Raw genomic sequence first — 22,306 nt, forward strand, 5'->3', positions numbered from 1 at the left:
TACTAGCTCCATAACTGAAGAGAAGTAGCAATTTTTTATCCTTGAGAGATGACTGGGGAAATATGAGGATGATTTAAGACCATTTCTGAACAAGCTCTGTCAATCATTTGATTATTTGGCATCATACTATTTGGAAAAATACATCTAAGTGGGTAGACTCTCTGTAAAGGCATAATGACATTTGTCTCAAATCGACTGCTACAAGCCATCAGTATGATGTCTATGGTGGAGACAAGACAATTGCCTGAGAATTTACTAGGATAGAAAGGGCCATGCTGTTCTCTACAGTCTCTCTATTACTAACAGAAAGAGCTTCAGACATTGAATTACACTGTTGCTGATTGCATGATAGCTGCTATTTGTCTAGACAACTTAAAAACAATAAACCAAACCAATAGTGACATAATCTTCTGCCTTTGGCCACCTTTACAGAGTAGGACAATGAAGATCTTAAGAGTGAATGACATGAGATGTTAGGGTTCACTCTAATCTGGTTTGATGGCCCAAGATTTTTAATGTGACTTTTTGCTATTCAAGAATGGGGAAAAAGGTATTATTATTTTATTTTTATTTGGTAAAGTTTATGGCTTCAAGTGGACAATTTAATTTCAATTTCTAAAAGGTGTTCATGTTATCTATTGCTTCCTTCTTGATTTGGTTCAATTGATAATTTCTCCCCAAGTTTTCTAATGAGTTCTGCTAGGTCTTCTGTGTTCTGGGATTTCTCTTCAAGAAGTTCATAGCGGAGACTTGAAATGTCCTGTTTTATTTCTTTCAATTCACCTATAAGAAAGAAAATTATGAGGATTTTTAATACCACTTCTATAAACAATATACATAATCAATCCCTTTAAACATGTAACGCCTGAACCATGTTAAACTTAACCAGGTTTCTGTGATCTACACTAAAGGACTTTTCTGAGTCCTCATCATAGTGTGGGGTGAACCTGGCTTCTGAAAGGCTCCAAGTATGGTGCACAGACTGTGGCAGGTGCCACCAAGATGGAAAAAAAACTTTGATTAGGGATCATCTAAATGCCATCCACGAATGAGCATTGCTGAATGCAAGGAGAATTATCACTAGATTGACTGAAAGATGCCATTTTTTCTCATCCATGAGGCTAATCTCACAAAGTCTATCTAGGGAGAGAGGGGGAATATTGACATTGATGAAATCGTTAATCCTTGAAGTAGTGTCATAGAAAATATCATATGCCTGAATAATTAAATGAGCAGTGTTCCCTGTAACTAGCAATTGAAGGAGATAGAGGTCAAACCCCTTTGTACATAAATTATTATTAATAATCATAATAATACTAATAATGCATAATAATTTTATTAAAATAGTAATAGCTACTTTGTGCTAGGTACTGGGCTAAGCACTTTGGAAATATTATTTTATCCTCACAACAACTCTGGGAGATAGATTTTCCCCATTTTACAGTTGAGGAAACTGAGATGAGATGAGGCAAAGTTATTTGCTCAGGGTGACATAAACTAGTATGTGCCTGAATTAGGATTTCAACTGAAGTTTTCCTGACTCCAGGAATGTTGGATATTGTCCTCTGTGTTCATGTCCCTAAAGCCCAAGATGGTCTCTCCTGCCTCCAAGAGCCTATCTAAATATAGGCTTGGGTGTTCTTCTTCCCCTTGCCTAAGCTTCTTAAAGGATCCCCATGCATTGGAGCAATGTGCATGGAGATGCATTGCTTCCACCAAATCCTCTCTACAACGTTTCAGGTACGCCATGTTGGCATGGGACAATAGCTCGAGATCTTGATGCTGTTCAGGCCAAGAGGCTAGGTTGGGGTTGCTCCTAGTCTCAGCAATAAACTTTGCCTTCTCACTAGAGGTGTAAAGTTCTGAAAACAGCAAGTCAATGTCCTCAAAGGTTGAATCATATAACCTGACACCCCTTTTATATTCTTTTATCGACTTATGTTGGTTTGTGTAGAATTGGGGAAACCTCCTCTTTAAAAATCTCTAGATCACCCCCAGAGAATAGTTTATAGCCCTTTTACATGCATAATCCCTGATTCAGGTTGAACTACAGTCCTGTCCGTGATAGGTAAAATGGTGACAGGAGCTACTTCAGCCCCTACAGCTTATTGTTCAGTGGTGGTAGTATCATTGGCCTTTTGTTTACTTTCCTTCTTCTTTGGCAAAACTATTCCCTCTATAACTTCTAGCTGCATGATGGTTCATGCATCTAGCTCCTTGTCTTCCCTAATCTGTTTGTTTATCTCAATTAGAGCTTTCATTTGTTCAATTAGTGTTTCCAAGCTGGGTTTGTGACTTCTGCTTTTCCAAATGTAAAATTCAAAATCTTTCCCAATATCATGAAGGCCCCATAAAATGACACTGTCATGGCCATCCCTGATGGTACATAGGCCAGAGCTTCACCCAGGGGTATGGTCAGCCACTGGCATGAATCACAGACCCTGATAATTTCCATGAAGAACCGAGGGATTGTCACAAGCCATAGAGTTGAACATGCCCTCCAAAGACCATACAACAGTACTGCAGAGCACCCCAGAGTAACAATTACCCTATTAATAAGGTTGGCCATGATAAAGCTTTTCACTCTCAGGCACTCTCTATCACTGAGAGCTGGAGAGTGAGTAACCATGGTTACTAGGCTGAGCTCTGCAGAGCCCACAGAACTTTCAGGTTGGCTCTGACTGAGGGCTGAAAAAATGGAGGTTGGACTTGTCTCTCCATCCACTCTGTTGTCTTGTGAACTACAAACCCCCAGATCAGGAGTTTTCCCATTAGTTGTGTCAGGGAATGTTTGATAGATAGTTTTTATTCCCTTCAATACCTCTGGTATAACTCCCGACTCAGAAGCTGTCTGGAGTTCACTATCTAGCCCTCCAGTCTGTGGGGCTGAAGTCAGTTGATTTGTGTCTCCAACCACTGAGCAGACTTCAATGATGTTATTATTGAGCACACTAGCCACTGGAGACTACAGTTGATCACTCTCCCTTCCCCAAGCTTCTGGTTTGAATTCATCAGCTAAGGGGTTGAGAAAGCTAGATGTAGAATTCTCTGAGCAGCTGCCAGCAGCCAGCAACTCAGTGGGCTGCTCTGGCAAAGTCAAGCCTCTGTCAACATTCTGTTTGGATTGCTCTCTAACCTCTTCTTGTTGCTTCATGTCTAAAGCAAGAGAATGGGTTTGGACATTGGGATTTGACTCCTTCAGAGTTATTAATGATACTCCTTTCTGAATACATTGTAAATCCCTGTCACTTTGTTCTTTATCCAAGCTAACCTGTTGTTTCAAACTTGGAATAAAGAGAGGAGCTTGAGATTCTGATGACTCCAACCAAGATTGCAAAGCTTCTGGAAGCAAGCTGTTGCAGATTCTTGGATGGTCCCTATGCTTCTCATCTAAGTCTTTTGTGGTGGAATGAGGAAGCAGACCCCTTTTATAGTCATCCTCAATTGTCGCATAAATCTCCTTGTGCATTTGCATTATGTCCTCCCATTCTTGGTCTTCTGTCACAGAGATATCATTGTATTCTGTGCAGCTTGCTAGAGATATATGCTCTCCCATGCCCAGTCTTTGAGAATCATCTAGTACACCCAGATTAATTATACACATAGCCCTGTCATTGCCATTAGTCCTTTCTGATTCAGAAACGTTGGTTCATAAGGACTTCAGAATCTCACCCTGAGCCAAATATTTCTCCATTTGATGAAGAGATGGAGACTGGCTGTACTTCTTGCATGCATGATTGCAGCATTGACTGTCATGCTTGGTGCCCTCAACCTTTCTTGAATTGTTGTACCATTTTGAGTTGTAGTAAGTTCTTTTGCCATTCCTATCTCTCTGGCTGGAGTTGTTATTCCTGCCAAAGTCTATCTGTTGCTTATATCTACACATTTGTACCACGTGACCTATCTTCCCACACAGATAACATTTTGAAGAATAGGTTTTGGGCTTGGAGACACTAGCAGGTTTCCTGGACTGACTACACCCCTTGCTGGCCTGGAGGGTGAAGTTCTTAATTTCTTCAATTTCTTTCTCCTTCCTAGCCTGCTTTAGTTGTCTCTTGAGGTCAGCTATCACTGAGTCCTTATCTGAGTCAAACTGTCTGGATGTCCTGACTTCCTTTTGTTTTGAATCGTGTATATAAGATGCATGCTGCCTGATGTCTTCTAGTAGCAATTATTCCCACTGAGGACAGTTCTGCCTAAAATAGTTTTGGACTGGCAGTGAAGCACCCTTCACGAACTGCCTCCTGATATGGTTGATGGTCTCTGGGGCATGCACATCTCTGAGGCCTAATATTGTTTTGGCTGCCTCAATTACCCTGTCAAGGAAGCTGCTAGGGTGTTCTTCTTCCCCCTGCCTCAGTTTCTCAAATTTTTGCCACAAATTTAGTCTTTTGGCATGCAGCTGCATTGTCTCGAGTAAATCTGTCCTGCATTGGACTAGGTACCTCATATTAGCATGTGATGTTAACTCTAGGTCATGGTGGACTGTGGGCCATGCAGTGATATTGGGGTTCAAGCGAATCTCAGCCAAAAATTTCTTCTTTTTCAGAGGATGAATAAAACTCCCCCAAAAGGAACTCCGTGTCATCAACTGGGATTAAAGAGTGTGAAGACACGCTTCATTTCTTTTATGCTCTTGAAAGGCAAGAGGAAGAACTTGGGGAAATGCCTCCTGAGCACTTCTAAATCATTAGGGGTAAAGGCATATAAGATTATAAGACATGGGTAAAGGCTTATAAGACATGGACAATGCCCTCCCCAGGTTGTAGGATGGTTCTGTCAACAATAGGGAGCATGGATACTGTGGTCTCAGTGGTTCATTCTGTAGCCAGTGTTTGGGTGTCCTTAGCAGCCTGTGGTTTTTGCTTGAGTTGTTAGCCCCTAAATATTTGGTTTCTACAATCTCCAATTGGAGGATTGTATGCTCATCTAATTGTTTTCTTTCCCTGATTTGCTTGAGGACTTGGAATAGTAGCTTCATGTTTTCTACCATTTCTAGGGAGACAGAGTCAGGTTTTGTATTAAAAGTAGAGCCAAAAAGCAGCCAAAGATGGGAGAGGACCCTATTCAGGACTATTAAGGATTGCACAATAACAAAAACCAGAGCCATAGCCATAGGTATAAAACATATAAATTCTGCCAGTGTTATGGCACACCATTTGTAATAATCATATAGTTCTAGCATTTGGTGAATGAACTGAGGCACTTTGTGAAACCAAAATTCAAGTGCTCCCTACATAAAAGACCAGAGAAGCATGGAGAAAGTAGAGACTATAAACAACATCCTAGCAAAGCCCATTTTCAGTGTCTTTTGAAGGCAGTTAACTTAGCTGTGCTCACCAAACTGTAATAAGGGGGTAATATGGCCGATAACAGGGAGCAGGTGGTATAAGTGAGTCTCCTGGGTCAGGGAGCTTGTAACTACACTAATTGATGATTTGAGATAGCCAGGGATGTGTATGCCTGAGCTGTAATGCCCAGTCAGTCTCCCTGCTGTCCATAGGCTCCTTTAAGGTGGAGAGTGAGGAGCCCCTCCCTGTTGAAGTGAAAGCAGTAACCAACAGGAAGTGAAGCTGACACACTTCCTGAATAAAATGGATGCCTGGCCAATACTTCCTCTGGAGTCAAGTGGTTGCTATCTTCCCTCTCCTCAGCCCCTTAGCCCTGGATGATGTTATAAATAACTATAGAAGCTCACAGTATCAGTCTAAGGGTTTATTTAAACACAGGAGGGAAAACTGAGGAAAGAAGGTTAGGGTCTGGAGAAGCTGTTGCTAAGGGTTACTGGCCAGTGTTGGCAATGGGCCTAGAAGGTAAGATGAGGCTAAGGGAACCAGCCCCTCAGCCAGAGATAATTTCCACTGCCCTGATGTTAAGTGGTCCACCACCTAGACAGATAAAGTTGATGAATTAGTTTAGGGGTATCCCTGTTTCTAGGCTGACCTAACCTAATTTCCTACCCATGATCCATGACCCACACCTCCCTTCAACCTCCCTTCAACCTCCCAGGGTCCCCAAGGGGAAGTCAAGGAAATCAGAACCCCCAGGTTGGTTTTGCAGGGGTATTTATAATCCCAGCTCAATCTGTCAGTTCTTGGGACTGGCACTTGCTGGGCCAAAGTTCCATTCTTCTAACTGCCAGGATTGCCTAGGGTAATTTTGCAAATGCAAGAGATCTTGCATAAATCCTGCATTATAGTTAAAGCTTTTCACTCTCAGATTCAAAAAAGAAATCCTAGGCTGGCTGGCCAAACTGTAGGATTAGGGAAACTGTAAAATGACAGGGGGTCAGTGATACTGAAATCTCCCTAATCCCTGGTCTTAGGAGAGACACAAGCACACGGACAGGCTGGACTGAATGGGAGAGGCTGGAGCTTATGGAAGTGCTCCTTCACCTCCCCCCTCCCACTAAACAGTTGGAAATCAGTTAACAGTTTGGTAATGGTGGGCAATCTGGCTTGATAACTTCTGGGCCAAGATGGTAAGTGGGGAAAGGCTAAACTCCATATGATGATATCTTTCTCTGAATTATTTCCCCACAGGATAGAATGGGTGAAGCTTGAAGTCTTAGAAGAAATTTCCTGGCTCAGAGGTTAGGATCAATTTTAGAGCCACAGTTATGAGGAACTTGGCTTATGGAGGTTGTGAGTATATTCTCAAAATATCTGTATCCAGACACTGTTCCTAGTTGATAAGGATTTAATGATATCTGGGAATGGGAAAGGGGAAATGGTTTAGGATTGATAGGTAAGGAAAAAAACTACCTAAACAGTTTGTCAACCCCACAAAGGGGGAAATGTATCTTGAATTGCTGATCTCCTCTCTAAGCCTCTAAATATTCTTCTTCTAAACCTAGATTGCCAAACAAAGGTAGACTGTGGCACTGTTTGAAGGTCTAACAAAAGTAAAACAGCTTTGGCTGCCAGTGACTGAATGGCTCAGCTCAGAGCCACACAGATTGCTACTGTGCTCAGATCCAAGAGCAAAGACAGCACCAGGATGAGGACCAGGACCCAGGACCCAAGACCCAAGACACAAGACCCTGCAAGCAGGGTGATCTGCCTTTTTATACCAGGACTCCAACTGCCTTTAACTGCCCCCTTTGTAACTTTGTGTTACATCCACCAACAGATAATTTATGATTTCTTCTCCACCCATTTTTTCTTTCCCACATTCCTTTTTCTTATCATTGCCATTGCCTTTTTCTTATCATTGCCATTTTCTTATCTGTCATTGCAAAAACTAATGCTGCTTCCTCAATTCATAAGTTGGCACGTGGTCTTTCTCCTTGGGACACATATTCCTCCATTTTAGATAAACTTGGGGAATTACTAAAGCTAGCACAGGTATAGTCACAACACCTGGCCTTTGTTTTGTCTCTGTATCTGGTATTATTGCCCTTTTATTGCTATTACTATTATTGTATCTAGAGTTATAGTAGGTGTTTCTCCTGTTGTTGTTGTTATTTCTATTACCAAAATTTATCCGTGACTTAAATCTATAGTTCCTAACAATGTGCCCAAGTTTTGAACAAATAAAACAATGTTTGACAGAGTTCTTGTTGTTGTTGTTGTAGGAGGATCGCCTACTCTGGCTCCTCTGATTGCAGGACATCAGAGCAATGTTCTTTATTTCCTCTATCTCCTTGGCCTTTTGTGCTTCCTTTAGCTATCTTTTTAGCTCTGCAATCTCCTTATTCTTTTCTGAGGCTTTAGATTGCTTAGGCTCAGTATCCCTACACTCATGCACATAGGCTGCAGTCTTTCTCAGTTCCTCAATGGACATGGTCTCCCATTGCGGGCAATGCAATTTGAAGTAGGATTGGATGTGATTTACACTGCCTTTTACGAACTGACGCCTGACATGCTGGATGTTATCTTCAGCTGTCATGTCCCTAAACCCTAGAATGGTTTCTCCTGCCTCTAAGAGCCACTCCAAGTATAGCTTTGGGTGTTCTTCTTCCCTTTCCTTTAATTTCTCGAAGGACCTCCATGCATTTGAGCGCCTTGCATGGAGCCTCATCACCTCAGTCAAATCCTCTCTGCATCTTTTGAGATAAGCCATGTTGGCATCAGAGGAAAGTTCTAAATCCTAGTGCTGCTCAGGCCACAAGGCTAGGTTGGGGTTGATCCTAGTCTCTGCAATGATCTTTGCCTTTTCACTAGGGGTATAAAGCTCTGATAAAGGCAGTTCTACGTCTTCAAATATTGGATTGTATAACCTAATGGCCCTTTTATATTCTTTGATCGACTTATGTGTGTTGGTGTAGAATTGGGGGAACCTCCTTTTTAAGATTTCCAAATCACCCTCTGTGAAAGATTTGTATCCCTTGACATGAATTATGCATGAGTCCGGTTGCACCACTGTTCCATCTGTTATGGGGAGGATAGTTACAGGAGCTGCTTCAGCCCCTGTAGCCTGTTGTTCTTCGGTATTCTTCTCTATGGCCTTTTGCTTACTATCTCCTCCCTTTTTTGGTGTAACTGTATTTTCTATAATTTCTAGCTGCATGATGGTCTTTGCATCTAGACCTTTTCCTTCTCTAATTTGCTTATTGATCTCTATGAGGGTCTTCATTTGCTCAACTGTTGTTCCAAAGCTGGGTTTGTTCTCTGTCTTCCGAAAAGTAAAAGCTAGAACTTTCCTTAATATCATCAGAGCCCCATAAAATGTTACAGCCATGGCCATCCCCTATGGCACATATGCCAGAGCTTCACCCAAGGATATAGTCAACCACTTGTAAGAATCATAGACTTCAATCATCTGCATGCAAAATTGGGGAATAGTTACTAGCCAAAAAGTTGCACAAGCTTGCCATATGCCATATAGCAGCACCCTAGAGCACCCCAGTGTGACAATGGCTCTGTTAACCAAGCTGGCCATACTAACAAATTCCCACTCAGGTTCTGAAAGAAATCCTAGGCTGGCTGGCCAAACTGTTATATTTGTTTAACATAGATAATTGTGGGAAGTTGTAAAATGCCAGTGGTCTGTAGCAAGCAGGTCTCCCTCATACCCACTGACAGACTTGAGTAAAAGGGGGGGGGGCATAATCTTAGTGAGTCCTCCTTTACTTCCCCCCTCCCATCAAGCAGTTAGGAAGAAGTTACAAAATGGAGGTTGATCTTCTATCTTCTGATCTCAGTCAGGAAACTAGGTAAGGTTGATCTCCTGAAGATGTTAACTTTCTCAAACTATTTCCCCACAGTTCTGAGTAGGAGAGAATAGGAGAAGCCTGATATCCTTAGACTTTCAGGGACAGAGGAAAGGTTTAGCCTTCTGGGCCACACGGCAGGAGGAGCTCAGCTTGAGGAAGTTGTGAGTATTCCCCTAAATAATAGCCAGGCACAGCTCCCAAATAATGAACGGTTTAATGATATGTGGGGAAGGGAAGGAAGGGAAATTGACAAGGATAAATTAAGGTCTAGGAAGCCCTAAATTGTTAGGTTCAAACAGCCCCTCCCCCTAGAAGAGAGAGGTATCTTGGTTAACTAACTAGCTTCCTAACTTGTATAGATAATCTTCTCCTATGGTCTAAATAACTATTTGGAGGTAACTGATTGTTGATTCAAGCTAAAACTTATTGGCAGCAGAGAACTATAAGGGCTTTATATAGATCCAAGCCTAAGGCTTTCTCCAGAGCAACCAGATCTGGGATTAGCAAACAGAGTGACCTGCTCACTTCAAACCCCAAGAACCAACTGCCCCTAATTGCCTTAAACTGCCCCCTCACCCAGAGTTCTCTAGGGGGTTCCCCTGGAATTCTGGGTTGAGGCTTGACCCTCTAGCTTGAAGGAATCCCACCCTGCCATTTCAGTGTCACACCCTCAGAGTTCTGGGGGGCACTATGGAATTCTGTGCTGCAGCTTGAACCCCTCTCAGCCATATGGATCCCACAGTTATTATTAATAATCATAATAATACTCATAATACATAATTATAATTTTATTAAAATAATAATAGTTAGCTACTTTGTGCCAGGCACTGGGCTAAGCACTTTGGAAATATTATTTTATCCTCATAACAATTCTGGGAGGTAGATTTTCCCCATTTTACAGTTGAGGAAACTTGAGATGAGATGAGGCAAAGTTACTTGCTCAGGGTGACATAAACTAGTATGTGCCTGAATTAGGATTTCAACTGAAGTTTTCCTGACTCCAGGATAAGGATTAGATAATATACTTCCTTACCCCTCCTCCTTCTTCAACCACTCCTAAAACCTCCCATTTTTTTGTTTTGCTCCACTAGATTGTTTGTCCTTTCCCCTAAAAGCTTCACCCATCCACTGTCTGCTGACAGCTATGTGCCTGCCCTTTGCTCTGCTAGCTTTGAGAAAATATCTCAGTACTCTCTTTAACTCACCTTCATTGACTTCATCACTCTCTTTATCTATCTGGGCTTTCAGTACATATCTTTTGATGAGTCGCTTCATTATTTTCTAGGTAAAGAAAAGAGGAAAGAGTTCATATTATTTAATTTCCCCTTACTTCCATAGGGGACTTTTAATTGTTATCATTTACAATTGATTCTTTTACCCATTTGGACATTGACTCCATACTGAAATTTATGAAGGATTTATAGAACCAGAACTAGCCTGAGATGAATGGGGCTTTGGCCTAAGGTTTCTGGCATCCGAGGTAAGAAGAAAGAGAATATTTTTTCTTCCCAGGAGGGCTTTTCCCCACCCCCTATAGTTGGCAATACAACTTTCCTTGAATTATCATTATCTCAGATGCTATTGTCTTGGCATTCATCTTCTGGGAGCCAGCTTCCTTGCCTCCCTCCAACTTCTGCAATAATGAGGGCTAAACTCTCTGGGGGGAGGTGGGTTAGCTGCCTTTCCTGATATTATATTTATATTCTACCTATCTTCTGTGTTTCTACTGTCCCTACTGCCATAATGCTGTTATCCCTGCTATCAATTGATTTTGTGCCAGGCACAAGAATCCTTAATTATGACTCTGAGGATTTAGCAGGGAATTCACAACCTCCAAAAACTGGCTTGCCTTTTCAAAAAAGATTCTGGTTTACCTAGTCCAAGTGACTTAAAAGTTAATCCTGAAAGTAAAACCATTTCAGGAAATGCATAGCCAACCAATGAATATTATATTTGTTTGACTGGAAACACACTGTATGAATTCAATTAGTGAGTAATGTGTGTGGATTTTTTAAGCTGAACTGAGGCAAGATTTTTTTAATACTCAATGTTTATTCCAATATAGCCTACATCTGTCTGCATCTTAATACCAATAACAATGAAATCATTTGATATTCCTATAGTGTTTTAAGGATCGTATAATATTTTACCTATGTCTCACTTGAGTCTCACCACATGAGGGACCTGATGTTATCACACTTTACAAATAAGAAAACTAAAACTCAGAAACTTGAAATGACTTTTCCATTTGGCTATTGTAACACCCATGATCTTAAGTGGGGTGAAACTGCCTCAGTTTCTCAAATGATCCCCATGCATTTGAGCTATGTGCATGGATTCTCATCACCTCAGCTAAATCTTCTCAACATCTTTTTTAAATATGCCATATTAACATGGGATGACAGTTCTATGTCCTGGTGTTGCTCTGGCTAAGAGGCTAGGTTGGGGTTGATCCTAGTCTCTGCAAAAAATTTTGCCTTTTAACTATGGGTATACAGCTCAGTCAAAAGCAATTCCACATCTTCAAAAGTTGGATTATAGAGATGCACAGCCCTTTTATATTCTTTGATTGACTTGTGTGTGTGTTTAAATAATATTATAGGAACCTCCTTTTTAAGATCTCTATGTCTCCCCCAGAAAATGGCTTGTACCCTTTAACGTGTACAATCCCCAAGTCAGGTTGGACAACAGTCCTATCTGTTATTGGCAATATAGTCACAGATGCAGCCTCAGCCCCTTTTATCTCTTCTTCATTGTTTGTATCTTTTACCTTATCTTTGGTATCACCTTGGATAGTCCCCTCAATTAATTCCAACTGTGAAATGGTTTTAGCATCTAGTTCTTTGCCTTCCCTTATTTGCCTGTTAATGTCAATGAGTAGCTTCACTTGCTGTTTCAGTGTCTCAAGAACTGGGTTGGTATCCTCTGCCTTGCCAAAAGTATTTCCAATGAACTTTCTCAGAACCCAATAAACCTGAAACATTGACACTACCAGTTGCTATATAAGCTAAGGCTTGCCCAAAGGTTATAGTTAGCCATTGGTATGAATCATATATGCTAAACAGTTCCATAAAGAATTGGGGTATTAAAATCATCTATAAATTATAAAACACTTTCCAAAGACTGTAAAGCAACAAAGTACTGCTTCCTACTGTGACTAGCATCCTATTTAGGGCATTAGCCATGATGTAATCTGCTTCTTCAGGTTCAAAAATCCTAGATTGGCTGGCCAAACTGTAAGTTGATTCAGACTGGTAATGATTAGTAATGGAGTCAGAGCAAAGGATGGAGCTGGCTATCCTAACAAGGGGGAGGGCTGAGAGTCAATAGAATTCTTTCTCCTCCCCATCCTGAGGCAGTTTCACCCCACTTAAGATAATGAATGTTACACTATCCACCGAGGTGAGATCTGAACCTAGGTATCCCTGACTTCAGATCCAATGTCTACACTAACTACCTAAACACTTTTCTCGCTAGGGATAAGTAGAAAGTATGCCTGGTGGTCAGTCAGGGCATTTGGACCATCAGGTAAATATCTGTTACTTTGGAATTCCCATGTTTTCCATGTTGCCATAAAACAAAATATAAATAGTGACAGTGGTCAGAGCCATTGGTCAGCAAACATTCATGTTTACCTGGTATTGTCTGGTAGGATTACTGAAACTGTTTAGATGCAAATCTTCTGAGCTCCGTATGCTTGACTGCTTACTGTGACCAAGCTGTAATCAGAAAGTCAGAAAGCATTATAAGGGCTCTGTCTTCAACTTTTCATTCTAAAGTCCTGTGTCATACTCATGATTACACTGATTTAATTAAGGACAAAAATGAAATTTTAGATTCATCAGCATACTGTAGTTAAAGAGGCATCATACATGAAACCAGATGTCAGAAATAATTCAATCCTAACAAATACACCAACTTCTGGACCAGCCCTGACCTGACCAAGTCACATGAGAGGCATGAGCCCAAGAAAGTCTCATGACTCTCCTGTACTGCTGAGGTGGCCAACCAACCTTGTCCCAGGATGGACTTTTTGTCAATAGAAGCAGGAGAATTGTGGGCATAAAGATCATGGCAAGATCAGGGGGAATTAGAAACTGGAAGGAATACCAGTAAGTGCCTGATGACCTGAAACTGCTCATAATTCAGAACATGTTAGAATTAAAAGGGAATCTTCCTTCAAGGCTTCTCAACAAATGGTTATTCCATCTCTGCTTAATGATCACTAGTCTCCGCTTTGCTTTCTTGTAATCTCACTTCCAGATAACAACCTTTCAAATATTTGAAAATCTTTATAGTACATACAACATGCTATGCTAAGTGGCCTTTAATCCAAGTTAAACATCTCTGGATCCTTCCATTGTTTTTCCTGGCATATCGTTTTAAGAATCTTCACCACCCTACTTTCTTTCAGCTGGACCCTTCCAGCTTGCCAATTGCCTCCTAAAACATAGCACCTAGATCTGAACCTAATTTCCCATATGTGGGCTGACCAGGGCAGTAATAATTTGGATTGTTACTTCCTTCACTAGGAACTATATAGTTCTATAAGGGTGATTGTTTCTCTTGGCTATAACATTGCATAATGTTCTTGTGGTCCACTAATCCCTGCAGGTACTTTTCACAAGAAATTCAGTTAAAAAAATGAAATGTGTTGAACTATCACTGAATAGTCTAAGCATATATGGCCTATGCCAGTGGAAAATTTTGTAAGAATAAAAAATCAAAAAGCCTTTTTCTTATAGATAATATCAATTGAAGAAAAATCAAAGTGAATCTCCTTTTATGTTAAATTTTGATGCAAAGCAAGTCTTAATGAAAGAATATGAATTTAAATTATTATCCAATGATTCTATTTTGACAAGGTCTTCTTGATGACATTTTTTATTATATAAGTATGTGGAATGTAGTAAACACTGGTCAATATCAAAGATATTTCAATGAAACCACACAAAATAGCAATATGCTATATAGAGTATACTTTATAGAATTTGTTAAATTTTAAAATTTGTTGGGTATTAGAAAGATATGTGTACAAGGGGAAAATAGTAACATTTGAACAAAATTGAGTTAACCCTAAACTTGAAATGTCTTAGAAAAAATGTCTTAGCTTTAACTGATGGTTACATGAAAAATCCAACTGTCTTTAAGAAGAAATGATTCTCAAAGGGTGGCAAAATAAAAGACACTGAAAAAGGAATTTGGGACCCTCCTCAAAAGATAAAACTGAAAAATAAACTTGGTTAAATATGGTCAATTGCTATGTAGTCAAATGTTCTGAATAAGGTCTGAAGTTCTTCAAAAGTTTTTTTGCTGCTCAATCTATTGATTGGTTCCCTTATCACTGCCTATATCACTCACCAAAATGTCCCATATCTCTAGGGAAAAAAAACCTTCACTGGATCCCACGATCCCTTCCTAGCTATTGTCCTTTTATTGTCCTCTCCATTCCTTCTAAATGCCTTGAAAATGCCATCACGACTCCACTTTCTCTTCTCTCATTCACTACAGTGTTCTGCCATCTAGCTTATGAATTGAACATGAATTGAAAATGAACATCATTGAATTGAACTTGCTCCCTCCAAAGTTAGCAATAATCTCTTCTCAAATGTTTTTCTCAATTATTTTTTCAATTTTTTTTCAATTTTCTTCCTTCTTGACTTCCTTCAAACATTTGACTCTATCATCATACCTTTCTGGATTTTCTCTCCCATCAAGGCTTTTGAGACACTTATCTCTCCTGGTTCTTCTACCTATCTGACCACTCCTCAGTCTCTTGATGGATATTTATCCATACCACTTCCACTAATTAGGGTGTACCCTAAGTCTCTGATCTGATCCCTCTTCTTCCATAGTATGTCTCTTAGTGATTTCATCAGCAACTATAAGCTCAATTATCATTTTTATGTAATTGATTATCAACTGTATATATCTAACCTTAATTTCTTTCTTCTTGCATCACAAATTGCCTTTTGTACATCTCAAAAAAGATACCTTGATGGTATCTATAACACAATTCCAATACATAATTTGTTATCTTTTCGAATTTTTCCCCTTCTCTTTTATTATCAAATATCTCTTTTACTGATTGCTATATGTCAGATATGGTTTGGTCTGCAAAAGAATATACTGGATGGGGCCTCAAGGTTAAGGTTCTGAATAGATTCTGCCCAAAAGTGGAAAAGCTGAATATAATTTCCAAAGGACCACATTAGCCACATAACAGCCAAAGTGGAAAGGATTAAAATTCATTAGACTAGGAATCAGGAGATGTGTCCTTTTTCTGGCTTTGCCACTAACCATTTTAATTTGCAATAATGAACAAACTACTTGATTATTTTTAGGCTTTGGTTCCTTCCTAAATGTTTGGGCACAAAGATCTCCAAGCCCAAATTCCTTAGCTCTAGTTTCAGTATATATAAGATCTAAAATAAATGGATAAAAATTTAAACATATAATAGATATCTTTTCATGAAATAGATATCTTGTGGCACCTTCATGCAAAGTTTCCCATAAAGACCATGGGATAAGACCTGGGGTTAAAATTACAGCTCTGATTCTTGATGTGCATCTATTAGCAAGTCAATCAATCTCTCTGAAATTCAATTTGCTCATTTGAAAAATGGGGATACTTGTATTATTTCTCTCACATTTTAGGAATAGGTCATGTTACTAAAGAGCAAATTTAGACTTGATAAAGGAAAAACTTCCTAAAAATTAGATATATCAAGAAGAAAAATAAGTTGCCATGCAAGATAGGTTTCCTTTCACTAGAGAGTCTCAAGAAAAGGCAGGACATATTAATGTAGAGATTCTTGTTTAGGTTCAAATTGGATTAAATGGCCTCTGAGGTCCCCTCTAATTCTGATATTCTGTGTAATTTTACCCATTGGTTTTGAAACTAATTACATAAGGAATTCTTAACATTTTGAGAAGTAATGATGGCCTTCAGCAATCAGCTGAAATCTATGGATCCCCTTCTCACCATGCCTTTACATGTATAAAGTTAAATATGTAGGACTGCAAAAGAAAGCAATTATACTGTAATAGTCTTCAAAATATAACAACAAAAAACAAATTCACCAGCCACAGATTTAAGAACCCCTGACTTAAGCCATATATCATTGATAACCTTATTAATACTTGAAGAAAATGACCATGACTCAAATAGGTCTATATTTCTCTAAGCTATCCATAGTTTGTTGAACTGAATCTCATATGACATATTTTTTGAGGACTTCCACCATCCCATCCTTTGTGTCCTCAATAAGGTGCTCTGCCATTGTCCCTTTAAAAACATCTTATACAGAGCTAAATGTAAGAATTGATTTTAAAAGATAAAAACTAGACTATAAAGGTACTTTAGGTGGCTTTGTTTTATATTTTAAATTTGTTACTTCTGCACATATAGTGCAAAAAGAGCAAGTTTGATAAAGGTTCTAAGACAAGGAAAAAAAGTAAGGTTTATCCAATGGTTGCATAAAAACATCATAGCCACCTGGGGGCAGAAAATCCAAAGGCATAATGGATAGAAAACCAAAATGAACATTAAAAACAAAAGAAAACAAAACAAAACCTCCAGTAGCTTCACTGTAAAGATGACATCTGTTTTTATATTGCTTATAGTAGATGATTCAAATGAACAAACTCATCACATTACATCTGGAGGCTTTATATTAAAGCTTCAGATTTTATAATCCTTAATGATAAATGAATATAAGAACAGAAAATTCTGCTGAGCAAAACCAAAAGGGCTAAGATGAAGTATTTCTTGTGATGAGTGAATAAATAAACTATTTTTCTCAGTTCTATATGACTTATTAAGAGAACTTGTACCACTAGGAATTAACAAAATCTTATCCAAAGAGATCATCTATAATATTGAGTATTTTTCTACTTTAAGATCTATATTTCAGTCTTTAGTAAAAGAGATTCTTTCCCCTGCCCCCATCTCTTTCAGATAATTAGTCTGAATTTAAACATTTCTGGGTAATTATTACATATTTAGTACTCTGCCAAGTAAGATATTCTAGATAATATCCTGTTGTTTTAATAAGTGATCCTGGGAGCTTTCATCTTATTTAATTTCAGACCCTAAAAAATACATAGAAAAAAACATAGTTATAAATTAGATGCCCTACCATCTCACTTTCCTCCTGGAAACACAGCTTTAAAATAATAACAAGATTTAGAATCAATTTCCAAAAGAAAAAAAAAGAATTAAACCCATATTAAGAAATCTTTCTACCAGAATAAAAGAGTAGTCAAAAATATCGCAAAATTATGTACTAAGTTGGAAGAAAGGCAATGAGTATGATAGGAGAAAGAGGTTAATTAGGAAGCTTGCTTTCTGAAACAGGGAAAAATAGCTTTCAAATATTCTATTTAGCCTGTAGAGACTTTAGCATCTTATTGTATGTATGCCAGTAAGAGTTGGGGGTTTTAGCATTTTTTTTGGTAAACCCTTGTCTTCTATCTTACAATTCATACCAAATATCGATTCTAAAAGGAGAAAAGCAGTTAAGGGCCAGGCAATTGAGGTTAAGTGGTGCAGTCAAAAGAGCACTATATCTGGATTTCATAAGACCAGAGTTCAAATTCAGTTTCAGAAACTTATATGTGTGACTTTCATCAAGTCACATAATCTCTATATCCCTGTTTCCTCAACTGAAAATGGTGATAATAATAGCATTTGCCCCCTAGAGTTGTTAAGATGACCAAATGAGGTATTCGTATATTTTGTAAAGCACTTAGCATAGTACCTAATACTTGGTAAATTCTGAATAAATCTTCCCCATTTCTTCTCTTTCTATATATGTATGCACATGTGTGTGTGATATGTATATGGAGGAACTAAAAAATTTTGTTGCATTAAAATTGCAATAAGACTCTTTGGACAGGCTATATACATTTATCTTGATTTATGGATTTTAGGAATGCCTCTGGCTTTTTTTTCCTGGTTCAAATAAACATACATGAAGTTAGCCAAGGTGCTATTCTATGTCCTTGCTGTCTTACATAATCATTTTTGTGAACATCCAAAGTATGGAGACAAATATGGAATAGAAACCATGCCAGACCAGCAGCTATTGAAAGAACTTGGGATTAAAAGAAAAGATTTGGTGGGGTATGTATGAACGTGATAATTTATGTCTTTGATATTTATCTCTATCTCCTCTCTCCCCTCTTCTTTCTCCACTTTCCTCCTTTCTCTCCTCTCTTCTCTCTTCCTTCCACTCTCTCTCTCCCCTACTAGTTTAGGACTGGTTTTTGACTCATTAAAACAAATGTGAGTGCCACATTTTAGAGATGAGTAGAAGATGCACATATTTCCAGTGTCTATGTTAATACAGAACCAGTGATTTCCAGCTGGCACTAAATATTATGCTTTATCCAAATTCCCTTCATTGCAATTTATCACAGTGTATATTGCAAGTATCTATTTACATGTTGTCTTCTTCAGTATGTAAGTTCCTTGATGGTCTGTTTTGTGTTTTTGTCTTTCTCTCCATCTCTAGCATTTTGGACAATGAGTGGCACATATTAAACACTTAAAATCTGATTAGTGGGCTGGGTTGATTTAAAAAAAAGCATCTATTGTTCAAACTTTCACATTTGATCTTGATTAGAAAATCAACATAAAAACAAAACAAAATCCTGAAACTTCATACAAAAGTTCAATATAAATGCCCACTTAATTTATTCTTCAATTCATTCAATGTATTTATAAAGCTCATATGCCATGAAATACAAAATACTATTCCACACCGAATACTCTAAAGTCTAGTGCTGCTAAGCATGAGTGAAGTTAATTGTGTATAAAAGCAAAGAAGTGTTAATAAAATGATCTGGCTGCATTGTTCTACTCTAAAAAGTATTTAACCAGGCAACATCCATTTCTGAATCATGGTCATCTCAAACTCTTTTTTATACCTTGATTCTATGCAATCACTGGGTATTGTTTTTCTTTGACCAATGGGAAAAGAATTAAATTTGGAGCCAGAAAATAAGGTTTCTGGAACATACTATTTGTGTAAACTTAGGCAAATCCTTTAACCTCAACAATCCTTAGTTTTGTTCCTTATAAAATTAAGGAAATGGTCTACATAACTTCTGATATCCCTTCTATAAATCTTATTACCACAAAAATACCTTTGTATTTTTTTATTGGCCACAGCATAATTCAGGCCTTCATTACCTATTGCTTGAGCTACAAAAAAAGTCTTCAATAAAATTCCCTAGTTTTTCTACTTCCTTTCCACACTGTTGTTGCCAGATCAATCTTCCTCAGCATAATTCAGAATATCACACCCTCAAAAAACTAAAATTGTGCTCACCACACAATTAAATCTAATTTATTTCTCAAAATATTTCAGGCCTTTCAAATTCTGGCACCACTCTATAGTACCTGTCTAGCCCAGGTGGGTGAATTTCTATTTACCAAATCTGTCACATATAGGCACAGAAATCCTGAGAGTGGTATCTCCCTCACAGTTCAGTACCTGTTTCTATCCCAGCCATTCTAGCCATTATCTAGTAACAAATTCTGAGGAGAAGGTGCCAGCCCTCTGTACCAACTGCCACCCACAGAGCAGGCAAGCCAGCTTAGCTGAACGAGCAAGGCATCCTGAGGAGAGGCGGAAAGCAACAAATGCCAAACAATTCAAATCACCATCCCCTCTAATGATGATGGAGACAGTCCAGGGCATGAGCTGAAGAGCCTCCCACCCCAGCTACCAAACCTACTTTGAATCTCGCTCAGGCATCCATCCTGGAAAGGAGAAATCACTGTGGAGAAAGTAACCCACATTCCACACCATCACCAGCACCAACTGCTTACAAGTCAGATAACCACCAGAGGCCCCAGGAGTAGAAGGACCTCACCAGGAAAATCCCTGGTCCTGCTTCTAACTGGACCTGCAAAGCCACCATCCAGGGAGTCATCACTTGTGGAGAAGAGGCCAGCTGCCCCCACCAAAAGCCAACCAAAAACCATCCACAAGGCAGGTGATCCAGGCTAGCTGGCCAGTGAGGTGACCCAGGAGACAGAGAGCTGCCTCAGGCACATGCTACCTGTGACCCTGGGTAAATGACTTCACCTCTACCTCAGTTTCCTCATCCATAAATTGGGCATAACAATAGTACCCACCTCCCACAGTGATTGTGAAGTTGAAATTAGAGTTAAAACATTTAGCAGAGTACTTGGAATAGTAGCTATTATATAAATGTTAACTATCATTATTATTATTATTAGTTAAAGTAGCAAGAGAAGCTGAGGAAGAGACAGAAGGTAACCATCAAGTCCAACCACCACCACAGTCTGGATTATTATCTTCCCTCACACCCCAAGAGAGATAATGCAGGACCCTGAACCCCAATAACTTTGGGCATAACTTTGAGTACAGTGCTTAGAGACTTCATTCTGGGAAGCAACTGCTGTGGAAATGCAGCTTGGCAATTGCTCCTGCCAGTGCTACAGCCTTGGCTACTTAAGACACAGAAAAGAAAGACTTTGTGGCCAACATTCTTGGTACTGTCAACTATTTCAACATAAGAAAAAGGGTATGATTTTATTAGTGGAAATGATAGCAATGAATAGGCACTGCACCACAAGGATCATGAGAACTTTCCAACTGACTTGAAGCTAAAACTTTCCAAGTGTTATCTCCACAAATGGAATTTTATTTCAAAACTACTGACAAAATCTAAAAGATATTTCTAAGCTATAATATTCAGTCTTGCTCAACCTTCACCAGAGAAACATGCTGTTGGGAGACCCTGTTTCTTCCCCCTGAATCTGAGCTAAAAATTACATTGATTCTGGAGCACTATGGGAAAGAATCTTAATACTTACATGATTCTACAATTACCCCAACTGGGTTTTCCTTGCATCAACCAGAGAGGAGGCCTATTTAGGTTTATACAGGGTATCCCAAAAGTATTAGTGTAATAAAGCTTAAAACTGAACCAGGACTTTTAGGATACCCTGTATGCTACTTTAAAGTTTGCAAAGTGAAACTTCCAGGTTAAGAGGGCAGCAGAGTTGAAGCAGCTGTTTAACCTCTCCTAACCCACACAGATAGGACTCCTCAAGAGGACATAAAAACAAATCCAGATGAATGAAGGGACCCCACAACAGGGAGCAGCATTGAAGGTACATGGGATTGGGGCATTACATTGCTATAAAGGGGTGAAATAGCTCTCACTAAAACGTGAACTGAGCAAACTCCTACCCCCCACAACACCTACAGTGCCAAAGCCTGCGCACAAGAGTTAAAGCAAGTTTGGGGCATTCATTAAGTTTTGGCAGCTACCTGGGATCACCAGGGCCTGCTCCTGAGAGCAGCAAGACTTAAGACTCCAAGAGGCTAAAGAACAAGACTTTGAACACAGACCTTGAGTGGAAGTGTGGAACTTGGGTGGGGACCACAGTGCCCTGAGACTGCTGAAGGAGCTTCAGGCAGAGGAGCAAGCAAGGGGACCAGCAGGTGGCTTGACCCTGAGAACAACTAAACTTGAGGCCTCAGGAGCCTAAAGAGCACAGACCAACCCTGGGCATGAGGATAAAGCTGAGAGGGAGCACAGTGCTGTGACTCAGATGAAAGCTGCTCCACAGCTTGATAGGATAGGCAGAGAGCCTGTCTGCCTCACCCAGACTTCAGACTGAGAAAGAAATAATAACAATGGCAAGCCAGGCACAAAAACCTCAAAAGAAAAAGATCAAGAAGAAATCTTTAACACTCGACAACTTTTACACAGAAAAAATCCAGACAACAGAGCAAACAGCAGAGGAGAACAAACAAGTAATCACATCCAAACCTTCCCCCCCAAAAAATCAAAATTGGTCACAAGCTCTTGAAGAGTTCAAATCTGAGATTATGAGAAAGATGGAAGAGATTTGGCAAGAGAAGTGGGAAATGGCTCAAAAGGAAATTAATAGGTTAAAAGACAGGAACTCCCAATTGGAGAAAGATGCCCCAAAATCAAATGAAATGATAAGCAAATTGGAGGAAAGTATGAAAAATAGGATAGACCAAATCTAAAAGGAAAAATCAAAAGATTATAGCAGAAAACCAGTCTCTAAAGACCAGAATTGGGCAAGTAGAAGCCAATGATCTCTCAAGACAGCAAGAACAAAAATAAAGCAAA

General features: G+C 39.2%; 1 protein-coding gene across 1 annotated transcript in view; it reads right to left on the reverse strand.

Annotated features, from left to right (window-relative positions):
- Positions 1–565: 565 nt before the first annotated feature.
- TRPC6 (transient receptor potential cation channel subfamily C member 6) overlaps positions 566–22,306 on the reverse strand; it is a 138,289-nt gene continuing 116,548 nt past the window's right edge. The window contains exons 10-12 of the mRNA XM_044666247.1: positions 12,793–12,876; positions 10,363–10,438; positions 566–783 (exon numbers count right to left, since the gene is read on the reverse strand). Of these exons, the coding sequence (XP_044522182.1) occupies positions 632–783; positions 10,363–10,438; positions 12,793–12,876 (312 nt within the window). The 3' untranslated portion in view covers positions 566–631. The remainder of the gene's footprint in view (positions 784–10,362; positions 10,439–12,792; positions 12,877–22,306) is intronic.

This window comes from Gracilinanus agilis, chromosome 3 (assembly GCF_016433145.1).
Source record: "Gracilinanus agilis isolate LMUSP501 chromosome 3, AgileGrace, whole genome shotgun sequence".
Taxonomy (NCBI): Eukaryota; Metazoa; Chordata; class Mammalia; order Didelphimorphia; family Didelphidae; genus Gracilinanus; species Gracilinanus agilis.